Source organism: Periplaneta americana, chromosome 1 (genome assembly GCF_040183065.1).
Source record: "Periplaneta americana isolate PAMFEO1 chromosome 1, P.americana_PAMFEO1_priV1, whole genome shotgun sequence".
In the NCBI taxonomy this organism is placed as follows: domain Eukaryota; kingdom Metazoa; phylum Arthropoda; class Insecta; order Blattodea; family Blattidae; genus Periplaneta; species Periplaneta americana.
This window is the reverse complement of record NC_091117.1, coordinates 87,649,433-87,668,471: the sequence shown is the minus strand read 5'-3', so window position 1 is coordinate 87,668,471 and position 19,039 is coordinate 87,649,433. Positions and strand designations below refer to the sequence as shown.

At 35.5% G+C, this 19,039-nt stretch overlaps 1 protein-coding gene across 3 annotated transcripts in view; it reads right to left on the bottom strand.

The window, feature by feature from the left end:
- The window catches only part of LOC138697996 (uncharacterized), a 500,028-nt gene that overhangs the window by 13,743 nt on the left and 467,246 nt on the right, over nucleotides 1-19,039 (bottom strand). For all 3 annotated transcript variants that reach the window (XM_069823660.1, XM_069823671.1, XM_069823650.1), the window contains 2 exons: nucleotides 12,905-13,096; nucleotides 10,252-10,533 (listed from right to left, as the gene is read on the bottom strand). In XM_069823660.1, coding sequence (XP_069679761.1) covers nucleotides 10,252-10,533; nucleotides 12,905-13,096 — 474 coding nt within the window. The remainder of the gene's footprint in view (nucleotides 1-10,251; nucleotides 10,534-12,904; nucleotides 13,097-19,039) is intronic.

Sequence of the window (19,039 nt, the reverse complement as noted above, 5' to 3'; positions counted from 1 at the left end):
TTTGTAAACTGTCTGAACCCCACAAGTGATAACAATGAGGCAAACCTCATGAGGAAAGAAAGCCAGGATATTATGGGGTAGGGTGGGTTAATGTAAAATATTTGAATGCAAAGAGAATGTCTCTGAAATGACTTGACTCAGAATTACCATAGTTGTTGGATATGGAAGACCAAAATGGAGTAAGAACTCAGACTTCGTGATGTTTAAACCTGTATGTAGTTGCTAAACAATGAAAATGTTAAGTTTCAGAACACGTTGTAATACTCAAAAGTTTATTTGTAAATAATAGCTAGATACTGATCTACAGCTATTCATTAGCGACCCACCGAACTTTAAACTAGACAAAAAAATTGTGTTACTGGAGAATGAAGCACAATGTAAAAGAAATCTTGATATAATTTATAATCTCATTTAGTTCATAAAGCTTCCCTAGGAAGAGATATAAATTAAATATTTAAATGACTATGCAACTAGGGGAAAGGTTAAGGTATCTTAGCAACCAAGACGCAGGAAAATAATAAACCTGCAGTATGTGAAACAAAAGAGAGTGCCAGCATTAACATATTGTTGTGAGACTTGCCATCTCACGCAGAAAGTCTTGAGGAAATAATTTTTAAAGGAATGTGAAAGGGGTTTTGAGATGAAAGATAACAGATTAAGGAATGAACTGAACGTAATATTTTCATTCTTCAGAGCAAATGTCAACTCAATGAACATTGCATGTAATGAAAAATGGTACTGTTAAATTAAATTGAAATGTACCCCCTGCTTAGTAAGGTATATGACTTGTTGGCTTATCTTAACGTTATTTTCAATCTGTAACAATGTGACAGCACATAATGACGTACAGTAATTGAAACTGAAGAAATATTGAACTTCAAGTACGAATTACTGTACATTTAATTTTCTATACTGCTTATTATTATTATTTATTATTTTGTTATTATTGTATATCCAACTTAACCCTATTTCATCCTAAGGTATAGTCCTTTTAGTCTTGCTTGAAGACACTGTAGTAATTTACATATATAATATATGCGCGCGCTCACACACACACGCAGACACAGACACAAACACAAACACACACGCGCGCGCGCGCGGCTCCTACTAAAGACCTTACCGGTTTCGAACACATGTAATTTACGTTCTATGAATCTGAGGTGTGTGGAAATAGTACCAATGGAAAGAGAAACTCAAAATTTAGTTCCTTATTTAAAGATGTTCAATGTGTCCCTCCTTGGTAACACTGTACACATCAAGCCTATAGTAAAGTTTCACGTAGGTACACAGACTTTCCGACCCCCAGATTCTGAGGTTATGTCTGTTCACCTTACTAGAAAGATGAAAAGTGGCTTCGTTAGAAAACACTACTGAACGATGAAATTCATCATTGTTTTCAATTAAAGTCTGCATACTTATGCAGAAATTTCTTCGTAACACTTTGTTCTCTGGTTTTAGGGCTTGCAGCAACTGTAGTCTGTACGGATGAAATCGCAACCGCTTGCGAAGAATCTTGCCGTAACATCAGTATATAATTTACGGATTGTAGACCCACTGGGTGGATCTGCACCAAACTTTGTTCAGTAATGCCTTTGCACATTAATAACCGACTGGTTCATATTAAAATAAATCTTTTCTGTCCTCTATAGCAGCTATTTCGCCTCAACGATGAGTATTAAATTTTATGTAAAACATATACGGGGTATACTATTTTATTTACGACTACATCTCTGTTTATACGAATTTATGGATTCACCCATACGTGCTACATGCCCTGACACACTCAAACGTCTGGATTTAAAGTTCATAATTATGTTAGGTGAAAAATAAAATGCGTACTATTCTACATTGTGTAACTTTCCCTATTCTCTTGTAAATTCATCCCTCTTAGCCCCAAATATTTTCCTAAGCACCTTATTTTAGCCAATATGAAAACACTTATCTCTACAGTATAACCCGGTGAAATTTCTTTTAACCCGCTTTGTCTAAAGACACTGTGAACGAGCTATTGTAAAATAGACGTTGCTTTCGAAGTTAAAAGATACTATTGCACACTGTATTGAATAATGGGCTATTAATAATTGCTAGAATTTTGTTCGGTTTAATAACCAGATTTCACTTCCGTACTTCAGTAGAATTTCCTTACTTAATGCCACACCACCACGAATTTGGTACTTGCAATATCCTGTGCACTGTCGTGTCAAATCGTAACAGCCGACGTATTGTTAAACATCCGGCATCGAGGAATCAGATCGTAATGAAATCGAGGCGTGCTATAGTACGGTGACTTAGCCCGCTATTGCCTTGTGAGGACGGTTGAATGTCCTGCCAGTGTTTTGTATGCGACACTCTGCATTGTGTCTGTATCAGTTCCCGGTAATGGCAGGTCGCCAGTGAAAGTCTGATGATGGTTACCGGTTGCACGATGTCAATATATAAACATTATCAGTAACACGTGTCGCAAGTCTGTGCTACACTTATTGCTAGTGACGTAACTGAAGTGGGGAAATGGAGAAATTGTTACGTGCCTGTCCTTTAATTTAGGCAAGACCAAAGACGACTATCGCCGAACAGACTTCTCTTATGCAGGACACCTTTTGCTAACGAATAGTTGAAAACTCCCTGGTAGATTTACGCCAACTGTTGTGGAAAGATAAATTTATAATAACGGATATTATCGATAATGGACACGAATATTTAAATTTGCATGAAACGTGTACAGTTTTTCTAAAAAGCGGGCATATGTATCAAAACAAGCAATGTATTTATTTGACATTTTCACACCTACGCCTACAAAATACTAAGTACAATAATTTATTGTGGTGCTAATATTGCGATTGTTAATAATTCCTGGTGTAAAAATGCACTTACAAACATTAAAAGTTAAAAGAAAAATCTCGGATTTTATTAAATGCACGAAAATGTGTGTTTTTCGTACCATATTTATCTTAATATTTCAGAGTGTGTTCTCCGAATTTACTGGCAATTAAGCAATAAACATCAGTAGCTTATGTAGAAGTTATTTAATTAATGCATTTCACAATTGTAAATATAAGAATGACGAAACTTTATTAAACACATAGAATTACGAGCAATTTAAGGGAAGAGGGTGGTTTTAATTTGGTGGGAAACCAGTAAATTTAAAAAATGCTTTAATATTAACTTTTGTGTTTGAGAAATAGGTTACGTTTTAATTTTTTTTCTATTCCGATAAGTTCTTATACTACAAATTTCTTAATAATATTTGTCTATATTAGGTGACTACGCTACCGGTCAAAAGTTTTCGATCACCTATCACAACTATGGATTTGTGGTTAAAACAGGGATTTCGTTTTGAATATTCTATCATATCATAATGCTAAGAGAGAAAATATTTATTTTGTTGGTCTATTTAGTTTTTCCGATGAGTTTGTACATTGAAATAAAGTATATAGTTGTTTTCATAGCTGACCGGTAATGTATATGTATGTACAGTTATATGTATGTGTATGTATATTTATATGTATGTATATGTATATGTATGTATGTATGTATATATACATAATTTAACAAATATTTTCGCTTTTTATATAAAGCAACATCAGATTCTATTATTACAATTTATATTGAACACAGTAATCACAATAAGGTTTGACACGTTAAGCAGATTACATACTTTAAATTGTTAGGTTAAAATACTTTTACGGGTAAAATATATGTTAATTTTTGAGAAGAAATAAGTTAATATTAAAACTAAGCAGATTAAAGTGATGTAAATTGGAGTGAATATTGCATTAGTTTTATTAACAATCAATTCATGACACAGTTTTTTTTTCATGTAGCCAATAACTGGTTAATCAACCGTCCATTCTACAGTATTAGTGAATTTCTTGACTCCAATGTAAATTTTCTAAATTTATAAGCTGCATTGCTCTTTATTATTACGATTATTATTAGTATTGGTTATTTTTATTATTAACAGTAATGTATTTCATTTGTATTGTTGTATTCATCTCTTTTTATATTTTATGTCAAATATTATCTCTTGTAATTTAGTATATTTTATGTCTATTGCAACAAACTGTTGCTCATGACATTAATAAACTATTCATTTATTGTATATGTAATCATTCTATATGAGAATGATAATTTGTTAAAATTAAGTTTAAAAAAGTATATATATTGTTTTTATATAAAATTTAATAGTCATTCATGTCCATGTGAGCTGCTGCGACTCTGTTTATTAACCTCTGGCTTTCAAGGGAAAAGAATGATTGAATATGTTGGAAAAGCAGTAAAATCTCAAAAACATTTATTTTTGGTTTAAAATAATATTTGATACGTGAAAACTATATTACATAAAATTTAATGAGTGTTTTATAGCCTTCTTAGCTTTCTTGACGCCATTTTTAAATACCTATTATTGGAGAAAAATTCGTTTCGTCACCGGAAATCAAATCCAGCGCTGAGCGCTCTTTCCATTTGAGCTAAGCCGAGACCCGATCACGAAGGTGCCGGCCGAACTCTCCTCCTGTGCTCCTTTGTATCATCGACGGGCACCGTGGATCGGATCTCGACATAGTTCAGATGGAAAGAGCGCTTAGCGAGCAAAGCTCAGAGGTCCTGGGTTCGATTCCCTGTGCCGGAACGAATTTTTCTCCAATAATATAATAATAGGTATCTACATGTTGACTCATATAGTCTTTATTATTCAATGAGGACGGCGAGGCCTCATAATGTAAGGAGATATATATATATATATATATATATATATATATATATAACATTTTTAGAGCTGAGGAGGTAACCTTTAATTGCAATTTCTCGTAAAATTAATTTCGTGCTTTATTCTCACACAGAAGTAATTTATCTTATAAACTAGTAATGCTACATGCATGATGTTTGGTGATTAGTTATTAGGAAACTTTTCTCTGGGACAGGAATTTATTATTTTGTTGCATTAAAAAATATCTCTTTATATTTCTATAGAAAAGCACCTCTAAAATTAATTCATAAAGTCTATAGTTTATCTTGAAAGCCAATATCAAAATTATTCTCCTTATATTTTAAGGAATATGTTTTAGGAGCAAAATATAAGATATTTTCAATTTATCTTAAAATATCTGCGAGATATAACCATTTTAGTTAATTACTGTATCTGGTACTTTTTCCTTCAATATTTGAGCCACATTTTTTTTAAACTAATATCGAATTCAAATAATTGCAGCAATGACTTCCACATAAAAAAGTAAAAATGTACATAAATTAGGAATTATATCTCAAATATTCCATCCTGTTACGTAATTCAAATAATTCGTGCAATTTAGCTCACATAGAAATACATTAATTTCTACAGATTTTCTAATAATGGATATTTCTCACTTACTGAAAAAATTTAATTCTCTTATTGGAAAGTTTTACTCTACCTGGAAGTTGCAGATCCACCAAGTTTTGTATACCGATGGAAGGAACACGAGTTTCTGTTAGTATTCTACTTTCATATAATACATGCAACAATAATATCACTTTCTCTTATTGCACTCCCAGTGCCCCGACATAGCGCCGGGCCCTGATGGCAGGTAACTTCCTAGTCGTACGTGGGAGTTCATAACAAATAGCCAGCAGAAGAGCAATACTACAGGTTCAAGACGACCTCCATATGGCTATAAAGAATGGAATTTAAGTAATGTTATTAATTTTAGTGGATTATTCTTTGAAATATTTCAAACGAAGTTTAATACAACTTTACTCGTTTTGCTTCCTTTTCGAGATAAAAATAGTTTTATATGACACATCTCATAGCATGTTTTGGGAAAGTCATTCAATTAATTTCCAATGTGCTCAGTCAATTTAAGAGAGCAGAGTATTATGATAATGAATAATTGAAAGAGTTTGTTTTGTGCTTTAAATGTGCAAAACATTTGATCTGAACAAATGTAACTTTTCATTCTGAAAAGGAATTTTAAAATATTACATTTGTTCGAATCAAATTTCTGCATATTTAAAGGGCAAAACTAAAATTCTTTCAATAATTTATGATAATACACTGCTCTCTTAAACTGAATTAAATCAATGGCTTTCTCAAAATACGCTATGTAACGTTTCATGTAGAACAATTTTGTATCTCGAAAAGGAAGGAAAAACGAGGAAAATTGTATTTAAACTTTTTTGTTTGAAATGTTTCGAATAACTCCGAAATTAATGCCATAACTTTTGGTTCATCCTGTACAGGAAGGAATTTGAGCTTCTGTTATCGTTATACTCATAGCCTCCGACTCTTAATTTTTTCAATGCGTGCTCACACTTTGGCATTGAACTAAATCAACAAAAGTAAAACTCTTGCCGCTTGCATTTTCTTGAGCTTACTGCTGGCATAGAACCTGTAACATTAACTTTTTTTCAACAAAGGAACACACCATGACACAGGACCTAAGTAAGGAGCTTCTTTTATGCACTTCAAATCGTTTAATACTAGCCAAGTTTCATGCCAAGAAGAAACGCCTTTATTGCTCTTCGGTCGGCAACAGAAAGAGTTGCAAGTTTTGAATTAGGCCCACTTTCTAAAACAATCTGTAAGAGTATACGATCATAAGATAATAATACAAGTCGATATCGACTTCAACTGAGAATGCTAGTGGATGCTGCCGTACAGAGCGTAGAATGGGAGATTATGTACCCTATACCGCCAATGATAAATTTTCTTATTTAATCACTACTTACGTGCTGAAAATATGTACTATTTTTTACAGGATACAGGTACAAGGATTGTAATGAAACACGGACGAAAGATTTATAAAATAATTACAAATTCTAAAAAATACGATTTTTTAAAACATAATGTTGGATTTAGTTCGTAATTTTTTATGTGAAAAAAAAATTGTATGATCAAACTAATAACGGACATACCATACCTCATAATGTGTGTCCATTTCATTGCTGTAGTGTTGTCAATATGTGCTTAAAATTGCATCCTCCTATCATTTATATTTCCAGACAAAATTGGGAATTTTCATAAAAATAACAATAAAATCTACATTATTAAAATATTAAAATATTTTCTACACAATATATTTTTGATGAATCTCCTACATTTTTCTGAGAAACCTTGTGTCTTTAGTCTATAACAAATTTCATGGTGATATCTTCAGTATTTACAGAAATAATGGGTCATTAAATAAGCAAATTTAACGTTGGTTCATTTGCGGTAGGGTAGTTAATCTCTCCTGAAAAATAACTCGTTCGATAGCTAACGCAATTTTTTAAATTATTGTTTCACACCCATCGTGGCACGAAAGTTAAATCGAAATTAATTTCAGCTCAAAAATACAATGAGTTTCGAGTACCCATAAAATATATCTATAGGGTGTTTGAGACCCAGAACACTCACGTAGTCAGCGCCTATAGTTATACTTCTCCTTACAGCACTCTCGTTACATCTAAGAAGAACGGCTTAGTAACTAATAACGTATTAGCATAGTTGGTAATGAAAGATTGGACTCCATTGTTACAAAAATATTTAATTTTCTTTGTGGATCCACAGCAAACTTAGACTATTAGATTCTTCATTAAAAAAAAAAAAGTCACTCCTGTGCGAACGACCGTTCATATACTCCAATTGGAAATAAAAATCAGGAGTTCGACTCGTCAACAAAGTATAACGGGGTTCGTTACTTAGCAAACCCTGTGAAATTTGTGAACTAAACTGTTGTGTGACAGGTTTTCTGAGAGAACTTCGCGTTCTGCCTCTCTTTTCTACTTAGGCTATGCATTTTTTCCTATCATCTTATCATCTTGAATATTGTCTGCTGTTGTAAAGAAAAGTTCAATAAATACGCTGAAATGTTACTCCATTGGCTACTGAAACGGTGTCGGTCCTTAAAGTATCTCCAAATGAGCAGAAAAATTTGAACGACAATAACCGTCTAAGATTAAATACTCGAGCTGTAGTGAATAGCTGTCTGCTCTCGAATATAAGTAATAAACTTATAAATGATAAATCATTATACATATTATATAATGTTACTGGGAAATAGGATTAATAATTAACATACGTAAAAAAGATCCTAAAAATAAATTTGATAATTATAGACGCATAACACTTTTACCATCAGTGTCTAAAATATATGCCAACATCTTAAAGAGAAGACTGACTTAAATCACTGACACACACACCTAGAAGAAGAACAATGTACAGTAGTTTTAGACCAGGAAGTAGTTGTATTGATGCAGAATTCACCACCCAAACAATTTTAGGTAAGATAAAAACATTTAACATATCCACTTTCTTACTATTTATTGATTATCAAAAGCTTACAATAAAGTAAATAGAGAACTCTTGTGGACCATCTTGAAAGAAGATAAAATACCGCCTGGACTAATTGAAGCTATCAAGAATATTTGTAAAGACACTACAAATAAAAATAAAATATTTATATGGTCAAATTTCCGAACCAATAGTAACAGTAAAGGTATTAGACAAGGCTGTCCCAGTTCTCCTCAATATTTACATACACAAAATCATAAAAGCATGGAAGGCAGAAGGTTTGCAAGAAATTAAATAAAATAGAAACAAAGCATTAGGCGCTATTGTATATGCCGATGAGCAGATATTGCTAGCAGACTCGAAGGAGAACCTAAATATTGCAGCTTACCAATTAAACTTAACTGCACGGAAATACATGTAACGCCAATTCTATGAGTGGTTGTAAGTGTACCGTGCCTTAGTAAACAATGATGATACCATTCAGTTCATGTACTGGCACTGAGCACATCACAGACGGTAAGAGATATCTGTCAAGCGGACGTCTTTAAACGTGCAACAAAAACTGCAAGTTATTCGAATTTAAAATGGCGAAAATTTTAAACGTGTCGCAAGTAATTATAATGTTAGTGTTCCCACGCGATTTATAATGTCGCTGCCTGCTGGGCTAAAATTTTCACTGAAACTCCAAAGACAAATAGAAATAAATTACTTACATATGAAGTAAAAAAAAAAAAGGCGACTTCTGAAAAAAAAAACTTTACGTAAAATCCATGAGTCATTATGATACAGGCACGACTCTCATCAGAACGTTTTGTAAAGTACTAATTATTTTTCTTTCAGAACAGAATAAAACTATAAGTTTGTTACAAACTTTAAGTTCTAAAAATATTACAGCTCATAAAACAAAAGAAAATGAATCTTTGATATATGGAGATGTAATTTATGCTTAGTGTTCAAGAAAATATTACATAACACTGCGTACTATTTGTCGTACTGTCGTTTTGATGGGTCTTTTCCTAGAGCACCTGCATAGCTGCGATCTTAGTGAACCGAAACAGGTGGGTTCTTAATGTAAAGGATTTTATACAGAATTGGAGTCGTACGGTGTCATGATATGGCATAACAGTTTCAACTAACACCAAGTCTATGGGAATTCACGGAAACAATATGAAAAGAGTAAAATTGATCGACCTGAAACTATTATTGAACAAGTAACAGAATTGCAGTATTTAGTACCATCAATTTCAGACACAAGGAGTGATTTTTAAAATTACAAAAATAAAACCAAATGAAAAGAATACTTAGAAGGCAACATAGCTAACGCAACACTCCTCTTCGGAAGCGAAATTTGGGCAATGAAAAAAAAAAAAAAAGAAAGATCAACAAAAATTGGAAGCAGCATAGATGATATTCTTAAGATGAATGCTTGGAATTACAAGATTAGACAAACAGATAAATGAAAATATCAGAGAGAAACTAAAAATGTACAACACTGTAAACGAAATTCATAAGTATCAAAAGAATTGGAAACAACATTTAAATAATGTGGGATTTGAGGCTTTCTCAATGTTGGCTATGGAATAACTCTTCTCGGGGTCTCAGCCAGGTGATTGGATTGTTGCTTCCAAGCTTTCGATGGTTAGTTCTACCATCTTCTTCCCGGAAGAAGTTTGGAAGTAACAATCCAACTCGCCTGACTGAGAGCCCGAGAAGAGTTATTTAACATTTAAATAGAATGCCAACTTATAGAATCCTACGGCAGGTACTGGAATACCATCCGACTGTTAAACGGATCAGTGGAAAAAATGAGACTAGACGTAAGGATCAATTTTCACATTGAGAGAAAAGAAACAGGCATCGGATGCTTGAATCTATGTCATGATGATGATAGTAATGATGATGATGATGATGATGATGATATACTGTATATAAATTACCATTTGATGCCACTTTAAAGCTACTGGTACTTACTGAAAACAAAGTAAATAGTTCTATGAAAATGAACTCACCCCTGGAATTGCCAGCGGTTGGCATCACTGCAGGAGCGATGGGAGGTTCGGAGGACTGCAAGTTCCTGCGACGCTGCATCAGCCTCTCCTGCTCCTCCAGACGCTCCCGCTCCAGCAGCAGGAACTTTTCCTTGGCGTCCTTGAATCGGTCCCTGGGCGACAGCGGGCCGGACGACCCCTTCTTGATCGCGTGATTGTGGGCCGAGGAGGAAGGAGAAGGCGATCGCTGCCGCTCCTCTGCAGGACGACGTCTCCTGAAGGCCTGAAGGTCTGGTGGCGTCCCTGCAGGAATCCACGTGATTGAACTGTCTCATTAACGGTAGATACTTTGAGCTTTTATGAATATTTTCCTTCAAAGCTTGTTCGTGCATAACTTGCCTTTTTGATTACCGTACAATAATTTTGTTTCTTTAACTAATAATGTATGAAATGCTTAGAAAATTATTATAACGTTGGATTTTATTGTGAGACTATAATGAATTATATAACGAAAACATATTTCCTTACGTTTAACATATAAGACGTTAACTGAATTTCATTTTTCATCCAGTTAGAACTACATATTCAGGACACTATTCTACTTCCCTCCACCCATATTTCTTCGGTAATTCCCCGTTATTAATTTCTTGAAAGAAGCGGCAAGAGAAAACTGTGAAATACTTCTCATTAAACATAATACGATAGAAGTATAAGGAGGAAGGAAAATATGAACAGAACGGAGGTAGAAAATAATGAGGAAAATGAAGACAGGAGGTCGGAAAAGGAGCAAAATGAGAACTAGAGGAAAAGGAGCAGTTTAAAAAGGTTCATGGGAACTTAGATGTCATTAACATGTAGAAGATGAGAAGAGGATAAAGGAACAGGAGAAAGAAATAGTAGGACAACAGGTGGTATGAAACAGTTTTAAAGAGGTATTGAAGGACGGGGTGGTACAGAAACGGAGAAAGAGGTTGACTAGGGGAAAATAGTGAAGAAACAAGAAAAAGATGTAGACGAGGAGGAAATGCAAAGAAACAGGAGAAAGATTTAGACGAAGAGGAGTTAGCAAAGATACAAGAAAAAAATGTGTGTGAGGAGGAGGTGGTAAAACAGGAGAATGAAGTAGACGAGGTGGTGGTAGTAAAGAAGTAAGAAGAGATGTATATGAGGAGATAGTAAAGAAAGAGGAGAAAGAGGTAGACGAAGAGGAGGTAGTGAAGAAATAGGAAAACGATGTAGACGAAGAGGTGGTTGTGAAGAAACAATAAAAAGTAGAGGAGTAGAAGGAAGCTATGTTAATGAAACAGGAGAAGGAGTAGACCAGCGATGTCAGACAGGGACTAAACGGAGCGGAGCGCTCCACTAGACTGGTTGCGTGCTCCGGTGTTTCCACAGACATAAACAAGTTCAAGCTCCGATCTAGCTCCACAACCGGTATTGGAGCTTACAACTCTGACAATACTGGAGTAGACGAAGAGGAGTTAGTAAAGATACAAGAAAAATGTATATGAGGAGAAGGTGGTAAAACAGAAGGAAGAAGTAGACGAGAAGGTGGTAGTAAAGAAGCAAGAAGAGATTTCGGAATTTGTATTATATGACTTTTTTGTGTTAAATTCTATCGTACTCGGTTTACATGTTTCGACCTGTTGTTGGTCTTCTTCAGAACTGGTCGTTCTGGTCTTGGCGCCTCTTGTTTTGTTTCCTGTGGAGGTGTGTTTGTGTAGTGTAATGTGGACTCAAAGAGAGAGAGAGAGAGTGTGTGTGTGTGTGTACTACACAAACACACCCCCAGAGGAAACAAAACAAGAGGCGCCAAGACCAGCAACGACCAGTTCTGAAGAAGACCAATAACAGGTCGAAACATGTAAACCAGGTACGATAGAATTTAACACAAAGTCATATAATACATATTCCGAAGTGATACAGTGTTAAAAGTTGTGTAATCAAGATGTACACATATATATATATATATATATATATATATATATATATATATATATATATATATAAGGGGATAGTAAAGAAAGAGGTAGACGAAGAGGAGGTAGTAAAGAAACAGGAAATAGATGTAGACGAAGAAACAATAAAAAGTAGACGAAGAGGAGGTAGTAAAGAAACAAGAATAAGGTGTAGGCGAGAAGGAGGTGGTAAAGAAACAGATAAAGAGATAGACGAAGAGGAGATGGTAAAGAAGCAAGAAAAAAGATGTAGACGAGGAAGTAGTAAAGAAACAGGAAAAAGATATAGACGAGAACGAGTTTGTAAAGAAACAGAGAGAGATAGACGACGAGAAGAAGATAGTAAAGAAAGAGGTGGACGAGGAAAGAAACAATAAAAAGATATAGACAAGGAGGTGAAAGAGATGGTAAAGAAAAAGGGGAAAGAGATAGATGAAGAGGAGGTAGCAAAGAGAGAACAAGAAGATATAGGGGAGGGGGAGGTGGTAAAGAAACAGGAAGGAGTAGTTAGATAAAGAGTGGATGATAAAGAAACAATAAGTTTTACGAGGGGAAGGTGGTAAAGAAACAGGAAAAGAAGAAGAAGAAGAGGTAAAAGTACAATAGGAACAAATGGAAATAAGGGAAATATGCAGAAAAAGAAAAGGGAAGAAAAGGAGAAAGAATAATTCGGATATCAGCCTTAAAATTGGTCGCAATCATAATAATATTGTTACCTGAGATATTGGCGACGGGTGAAGACGGCGACGAGGGCGATTCTATGCCGCTGCTGTGCACGCGCCTGGCTCTGGGGAGCGACAGGTCAGCACCCGGGCCCCTCCAGCTGCTACTGCTGCAACTACGGCCCCCAGCAGTGGGCTGCACCAGGAAAAGCGAGTCTTCGGACGGCTGTTCGTTCCATTCCTCATCTGCAAAGAAATTAATTTTCATATTACAAATGCCAATTGCCATTTGACAACAGTTTTTATGAGCTTTAATTAGCTGGTGATTTCACCTTTGATTATTTCAACAAACCAGTAGTTTCTTGGATCTCTGCTTTTCCTACTGTATATTATTTATTTGTGTATATCTCAACTGATTGAATTGTTTATGCTTTTAAATTGAATTAATTTACTTGCTATGTATTATATTTGTATAGCTCAACTGATGATAATTGTTTAGGTTTGTAAATTGAATCATCTGCTTGCTATGTACTGTATATTTGTTTGTAGAGCCACCAATGTAGCTAAGTGGCAGACTCGCTAGCCTGCTGATCCGGAGCTGCGCTCGGGCTTGATTTGGATTCCCGTTTGGACTGTGATTACCTGGTTGGTTTTTTCCGAGGTTTTCCCTAACCATTAGGCAAATGCCAGGTAATCTATGACGAATCCTCGCTGTCATTTCATCTCGCCAAAAAATTGCAATCTTGTAAAATCTTGACTTGTTCCAAATCTTAAAACTTTTCGATGCTAATGTAAGATCTATTGAATACAATAAATGAAATGAAATATATCTCTACTATATGACTATATATATACTCGTACTTGTGAACTGATGAGGCTGGAAGTTTAATTATGCTAAAAATGTAATGATGTACACCGTCTTTAACAATAAAAAATCCAAAAAATCCTTGTAGAAAAGCAGACGTTACAATAAATTAGAGAAACGAACACGTAATGTTTTCGGTCTTAATCCAAGGTTTTCTACTTGAAGGCGAAACATTACCATAGTGCTGGACACAAATCTTGACAGCGGAGTCCACACCTGTGGAGTAACGGTTAGTGAGTCTGGCCGCGAAACCAGGTGGCCCGGGTTCGATTCCCGGTCGGGGTAAGTTACCTGGTTCAGGTTTTTTCCGGGGTTTTCCCTCAATCCAATATGAGCAAATGCTGGGTAACTTTCGGTGCTGGACCCCGGATTCATTTCGCCGGCATTATCACCTTCATCTCATTCAGACGCTAAATAACCTAAGCTGTTGATAAAGCGTCGTCAAATAACCTACTAAAAACCTTGACAGCGGAGTGTATTTTCAAGCTCGTCTGACAATGTAGACTTGTAGAGCCTTCCTACTTCAACGCATCTTTGGATGTAAACACGAAGTTCGAGCTTGACAACCGATGGGCGAGCAGGTTTGACAAGTAATAAAATAATATTATAATGTGCATCCTCTTCTTGTTTGTCATGTAGTGAGCGATGAAAACTTCTTTTAGTTGTAAAGACATCGACTGCGCTGTAGGGATGTCGTAACAACTTCACGCATGCCACGTCTTTTATTATTGATATTAAGCATTTATGTGAATATGAAGTTGTTAAAAACAGTCTTTATACAGGGCGTATCAGAAGGAAAGTTCAATCGTTGCGGTGGTGAGAGGAACTGATTTGCTACAAAATATATTAATACAATTTTTTCGACTTAGTCCCCGTTTTCGAGTTTGATAAAATTGTCTATGAATGTCATATTCTACAGACTCTTCATTTCGCTAAATAATCATGGTAGGCCTAAGTAGTTCAATAAGCGTAACTACTCTGGTATATCATTTCAATCTATTGGAATAGACTTTGAAAATGGTCTCGCACACCTCGCGTTGCAAGTTCTACATTCTCCGTTGTCGTGTCTCCGTTGTAGCTGTGTGAATATTTGCGACTAGCTCATCTTTATTTCATGTCTCAGAATTGTAGAAACATTCCTTCACGAAGTCCCATAAATAGACGTACACTGATGTTAAATCTGGAGACTGAGTCGCTCAGTAAACTGGGCCATCCCTAATCTTAAGTTGGGTAACCGCATTTAGGTTGTAAAAACACAGTGCATTAATCACAAGAGAGCATACTCAACGAAATAAAACGACAAATGGGTTTATAGAGTATGACAATCAAAGGAACGTTTGTCAAAGTGCAACTCGAAAACGGAGGCGAATTCAGAAAAATGGTATTAACACTTTCTGCAGCAAATTATGTCCTCTATCACCTTCATAAGAATTGGTCTTACCTTTTGATGCACCCTGTATATTTCCTTTTTCTTTCTTTTTGTTCCTCTTTTTTATTATTTTGCTAAACTACTCCTCTGAAACAGATTTACAAGTCTATGCGCTATAAGGGGGAATTCAGTATATTCTTAATAGTAGACACCATATTCATAATACAACATGGAAGGTAGATTATAGGCCTACTGCTCACACCAGAATCGAACCACGGACCGTTTGAATGGAAAGCGCGATGGTTTTCACAGAGGCACATCGGAGGACTCGTTTATTCATATGTTTCTTACGGGTACATAGTATTCCTTTACATGTAAATTTCTTTGTCCAGCGCCGTAGAATCGTGGTCTAGGCATCACGCCTGGACTCGAGTTACGGAATGAGTCTTTATAGGGAAGAAATTTTCTCATAAAATTTCTGCCAATGTATGGGATTAGTCCTCACCCCGCATCGAGATTACTTTGGGGTGTTATATGTAGCGAAATCCGGCTTCGAAGATCAGCTATAATAGCTGGGGGAATCATCGTGTAACCACAGGATAGCTCCATTGTGGCTAAATGATCATTCATCTCTACTGAGGCACAGGGACGTGAGACCAGCAACCGGTTGGTCGGCCTTGGCCCTTCTTGGGCTGTTCGCTCCGCAGATTGGGTTGGCTGTTAATTTCTTTCCGTTCATACAGTATATATTAGGATTCAACCATTCACTTCATAATTTTTTCTTTCGCTTAATAATTCTTAGGTCCCGAGCCGTGGCGTCGTAGTCTAAGGCATCCTGCCTAGGACTCGCGATACGGAATGAGCGCTGGTTCGAGTCCTCGTGAGGGAAGAAATTTTCTCATGAAATTTCGGCCAATGTATGGAACCGGTGCCCACCCAGCATCGTGATGTACTTGGGGAGCTACGATAGGTAGCGACAATCCGGTTTCGCAAACCAGCTATAACGGCTGGGGGATCATCGTGCTAACCACACGATACCTCCATTCTGGTTAGATGATCGTCCACCTCTGCTTCGGCATGTGGCCGTGAGGCCAGCAGCCGGCTGGTCGGTCTTGGCCCTTCATGGGCTGTAGCGCCATGGATTTATTTTCAATAATTCTTATCCTTTCACTCAATAACCTTTATTTCTTCAGCCAATAATAATAATAATAATAATAATAATAATAATAATAGATTCATTTGGTAATTGTATGCCTACTCATAATTTGTTATCCGTTCGCTTAACAATTTTAATCCGTTCGCTTATTAATTGTAATCCGTTTGATTTTATACGTTCGATTGACAATTCCAACACGTTCGATTGGCATTTCAAATACGTTCGATTGCCAGTTCCAATACATACGATTGACAATTCCAACATTTTCATTTTGTTTTGTCGGCAGTTCCAATTCTTTTGTCCAATTCTTTTTGTCTGCAGTTCCAATACGTTTTGTCGGCAGTTCCAATACGTTTTGTCGGCAGTTCCAATACGTTTTGTCGGCAGTTCCAATACGTTTTGTCGGCAGTTCCAATACGTTTTGTCGGCAGTTCCAATACGTTTTGTCGACAGTTCCAGTTTCTTTCGTCGGCAGTTCCAATTCCTTCTGTCGGCAGTTCCAGTTCCTTTTGTCGGCAGTTCAGTTCGTTTTGTCTGCCGTTCAGTTCGTTTTGGCGGCAGTTCATTTTGTTTTGTCGGCAGTTCCAATTCTTTTGTCCAATTCTTTTTGTCTGCAGTTCCAATACGTTTTGTCGGCAGTTCCAATACGTTTTGTCGGCAGTTCCAATACGTTTTGTCGGCAGTTCCAATACGTTTTGTCGACAGTTCCAGTTTCTTTCGTCGGCAGTTCCAATTCCTTCTGTCGGCAGTTCCAGTTCCTTTTGTCGGCAGTTCAGTTCGTTTTGTCTGCCGTTCAGTTCGTTTTGGCGGCAGTTCATTTTGTTTTGTCGGCAGTTCCAATTCTTTTGTCCAATTCTTTTTGTCTGCAGTTCCAATACGTTTTGTCGGCAGTTCCAATACGTTTTGTCGACAGTTCCAGTTTCTTTTGTCGGCAGTTCCAATTCCTTCTGTAGGCAGTTCCAATTCCTTCTGTCGGCAGTTCCAGTTCCTTTTGTCGGCAGTTCAGTTCGTTTTGTCTGCCGTTCAGTTCGTTTTGGCGGCAGTTCAATTCTTTTTGTCGGCAGTTCCAATAACCTTTGTCGGGAATTCCAGTACATTTTGCGGACAGTTCCAATACATTTTGTCGGCAGTTTCAATACGACTGATCTGCAGTTTCAATACGTCTGGTAGGCAGTTCCAATATGTTTTGTTTGCAGTTCCTATACGTTTTATCGCCAAATTCCAATACTATTGGTCTACTGTTTCAATACGTTTTATCGGTAATTCTAATGTCTTCAATTGGCAATTGTGATTCCTTCTATTGGAAAATCTAATCAGTTTTTTTTGGTATTTTAATCCGTTCGCTTAATAATTATTTTATATTTCCAATTAGTGATTATTATTTACCTGTTATCTTAGCAACTTTCGTCCTTTGGTTTAGTAATTTTTAACTGTTGGACTAAGTTTTGTCTGTTCACCTAATCTTAATCTTCATTCTGTCGCCTAATAATATGTAACTTCTGTCCATTCGCTTCAAAATTGTATCATGTTACACTCTCATTTATATATTAAACATGTGTGATTCAGGTAATTATATAAGAAAAAATTGCATAATGTTTAATAGATTAAGGAAAGTATTTAATGATCGTGAGAATTCAAAGGAAAACAATAAAGAAAATGAAGAAAGAACGATTAGTGAAGGAAGAAAGCGTTTCAAAATTGATTGGTTACGGTGTGAACTGAAAGAAGAGGTAATGAACTGGTGTAATAAGAAACCTCATTCGATCGTATATTTTTTAAGACTCTACAGTGTTCATTACCACGAAGAAATTCTTTGTCTCCAATGGAAAAACTTATAAATTTCTAGATGTCTCAATGACATGCCTAAGGTGGGATTTGTCCGCAACTCTTACAGAAGTCAGATTTGTGTCTCAATTGTTATTACTTACAGCAAGATCGTCGTGGAAGTAAATAACATAAAACAGAACGAAATCTACAAACACTGAATACATAGAATCAATAATTTTTATCTTAATTCAAACCTGTTGTTGATGAAATGACTAGAAATCAAAACAGGATCAGTAATATACTTCCACTCTCCTGATGCAGATTTATTTACTCGAGTAGAAATTTTATGCAAGAGAAACCGGAAATAGACAATCGTTTGTGTCAACACTTTCCTTTATAATAAAACAGTGATGCTTGTCGAACAGGATTTAATCTTTCAGTCCGTTCCACTTCGTAAAATGAAATTCGTGTGTGATAAAACGTTACTTGAACACAGTTGTTTTCATATGAATTAAACGATAGTAGTTTTATTAAACTCGTTCATAAATAAACACTAGTTTTCAGTGACATTTACCAAGTTAATTTTCTTAATACAAGTTACAATTTATAGAAATTTTCGCCTCTTACATCTTTGCTACACACCGCTCATCAATAATAATAATAATAATAATAATAATAATAATAATAATAATAATAATAATGATAACTTAATAATAATGATGATAATAACTTAATAATAATAATAATAATAATAATAATAATAATAATAATAATAATGAGGGAAGTGTCACAAATATGAAATGGGGGTACAAATATGAAATAGTATGATATACGATTTGAGATGTGTTGCATTCTAGCGGAAGTCTTCCATAGCCTATTACTAGACACTGATAGGAAAAACTGTTGTACCTTTAAACACTTTTCGCATTTTATTTTTTTTTATTTTGGGAAATGTAATTTTTTAAATGAAAGAAAGCTTGAAATAATTATAGAAGTTTCCTTTACAACTTCCTGTATGTATTTTCCTGTTCT